The 2,715-nt window shown below is 36.7% G+C and overlaps 1 protein-coding gene across 1 annotated transcript in view; it reads left to right on the top strand.

Annotated features, from left to right (window-relative positions):
* Positions 1-2,715, top strand: part of CBG21731 — a gene marked incomplete at both ends in the record, with an annotated part of 8,098 nt that overhangs the window by 1,355 nt on the left and 4,028 nt on the right. The window contains 2 exons of the mRNA XM_002632926.2: positions 528-838; positions 882-996. Of these exons, the coding sequence (XP_002632972.2) occupies positions 528-838; positions 882-996 (426 nt within the window). The remainder of the gene's footprint in view (positions 1-527; positions 839-881; positions 997-2,715) is intronic.

Genomic DNA, 2,715 nt, shown 5'->3' with positions numbered 1-2,715 from the left:
AATATTTCTTTGTTTTAAAGTCATTTCAATGAAACATTGAGTCTGAGAACCTACACTTTATAAAATGCCCCACAATTCTGTTGATATTCAAATTGGGCACTGTAGAAGTACAACGTTTTGTGCCGGCGGGGCCTGTCATTACACAAGTTTTGAAAATTTCCAAAAAACACATAAGGGGGGACCCTTATGTGATTTTTTTCGATCAAAAAAATTTTTTTCGCGTTTTTTATATATTTTTTGATCAAACAGACAAACAATCCAAAAAGCACAAAAAAAATTTCATCAGCGAACTTTTTTTTTTTAATCTTTCACAAGAAACTAAATAAGGTCAAATTTGAAAGCATGAGTGTTCTTCTTATGGTAGGGTAGAGAATAACAGGTCATCGTGAAAAACAAATCTTTACTTTCGGAAAAAGCTAATGTTTTTACTTTTATGTTTCAACAAGTTCAAATATTTGGATTGTTCTTAAACTTTGTGATCATCTGAATTTCCGTCACTTTATCAATCCATATTCCCATTTTTCCAGCCAAACGCTCGAATGATCCAAGTTCTCTTCGCTTACATATCACAAGAATGGACCCGAACCACCTTTGTATCCGCATCAATATCTTCACTAGCCCTCCCAATTCTTTGGTGGCTTCCTGAAAGTCCAATTTGGTTGGAACAAAAAGACAAATATGAAGAAGCTTCTAGAGCCAGAAAACGAATTGAACGAATCAGTGGAGTATCAGCAGATCATCATAATAACTACGAAATGGTTGCATTTGAGAAAGTGACACCGAAACGAATTCTGATGAATCCTAAGCTCAGAACTAGTTTTCTTATGATCCTGTTCATGTGAGTTTTTCTTTGGTTTGCTCAGATTCGATTGTGATTTTAGGTACTTTTATGTGGGATTAGCTGTCTACATCACTGATTTAAATGGAGCCGATATGACACGGAATTTGTATTTGGGACAGTTTCTTGCTGGATTGGTACTGTCGATGGCGCAATTTGTGAGTATTTCTGTTTTTTCAAATTGTAGAAGCACTGGAAATACAATAGAATCTCTCTAAAAACAAGCATAACGAAACAGAAAAATGTTTTTTTAAAGTTGAATAATAAGAAACCGAAGAAAGTTTTTTATTGTAGTTCCAATATTAATTTGAAAACTGTTTTGAAATATTGGTATGAAAAAACACAAACGAATATGGAAATTTTTGAAGAATCCCTTGAAAATATTAGGTTGGCAGGAAAGTAACTGTCCATTGTTTTATTAGTAAATAACACAAACACAAGAATAATCCAGGTAACTTGTGGGTACCATCCCTCCAAAAGCCATCTAGTGGCAAGCCAAAGTATCCCTCCAGTCCATTTTTTCATGCATCAAGTGTGTTAAAGTCCTTAAACTCCAGATGCCGTTGTATACTTTTGAATAACCAATGATCTGATAGAGCTGAATCAGGTCTTTAACGAGGGTAAAAGAGAACCGTCCAGCCAAAGTGGCTCAGGTGCGGCGTGACTTTACCTGCAGTCAAGTCAGACCTGAGCAGCTTCAGCGGGACCGTTCTCCCTCACCTACTTATAGTCCCGACTGAGCTCTATCAGATTATTGGATATTCGGAGAGATACAACCTCATCTAGAGAATACGAAAATTTGCACCATTTATGTGAAAAACAGGAAAAATGAATACTTTGATTCGCGGCTAGCTGGCTTTTGAAGGTATTGTCTCCACAAGTTATCTGAACATTGCCAACATGTCGTGGACCACGACGGTGCATACTGCTAATCTTGGATTAATCCTTCTTTTGTATTATTCACAAATAAAACAAGGGACGGTTACTTTCCTTCCAACCTAATAGAATGCTTAGAAGATACCTAATTCTAGAAAAGTATAGAATAATGTGTTAATAATTTGCCAATAAAATGGATTACAAACAACTACCAACAAAAAAGTACTTCGTTGAAACAGAAAATAGTTTTTTTGCTTTGTAAAGTTTTTATTTAACTGGTGAAATGATATACAGTGCATAAGTATAAAAATAAGTAACATAAGTATAAAGCCACCAAAAAATCTAGCTATAACTTTTTAAAATCGCAATTTTTCGAAAATATAAAACCAGAATCGTAATCATCATCCAAAATTACCCCACGAAAATGTTTTGGGTAATTTTATACTTAAAACTGACGGAATAACCGGACAAAAGCTGAAAAATCGGTTTCTGCAACCGTAACATAAGTTTAAAGCCACTTTAGGAATTAGTGGCTGGGCACCGGAAAAACGTGAAACCGGTCAACCAGGAACTGAAATTTAAGTAGCCTCTCACTATTCAGGTCACATTTCTGAAAAAATACTTTGCCTGGGTCCATCGGGTGGGTGCGAGCCGCCGTTTAAGGTCAGTTCCGGTTGAACCGTCTGGATTGTCAGCTGGAAGATCAGAAGTTCTTATTAGAAAATCTCTAGGGCCTCAATATCAGTCCAGTAGACATTTCCTAGGTTCACTAACTTTTTCGGGCCCACATGAAGTATCCAACCGTGTTTCCGGAACCATGAAAGAGTCAAGAAGCTTGCCAGTACACAAATTCTGGCAGTCAGCAGCCGCAGGCATCATGGTTGATAACCGAAACTGAGAAAGCAAGATGATAACGGATACTGCTAAGAGTTGATAACCGAAACTGAGAAAGCAAGATGATAACGGATACTGCGTCAGGATAAGATTCTCCTGCGTTATTT

This window comes from Caenorhabditis briggsae, assembly GCF_000004555.2.
Source record: "Caenorhabditis briggsae complete genome, chrIV, whole genome shotgun sequence".
Classification (NCBI taxonomy): domain Eukaryota; kingdom Metazoa; phylum Nematoda; class Chromadorea; order Rhabditida; family Rhabditidae; genus Caenorhabditis; species Caenorhabditis briggsae.
The sequence above is the reverse complement of the archived record's forward strand: the minus strand, read 5'-3'. Positions and strand labels throughout refer to the sequence as shown.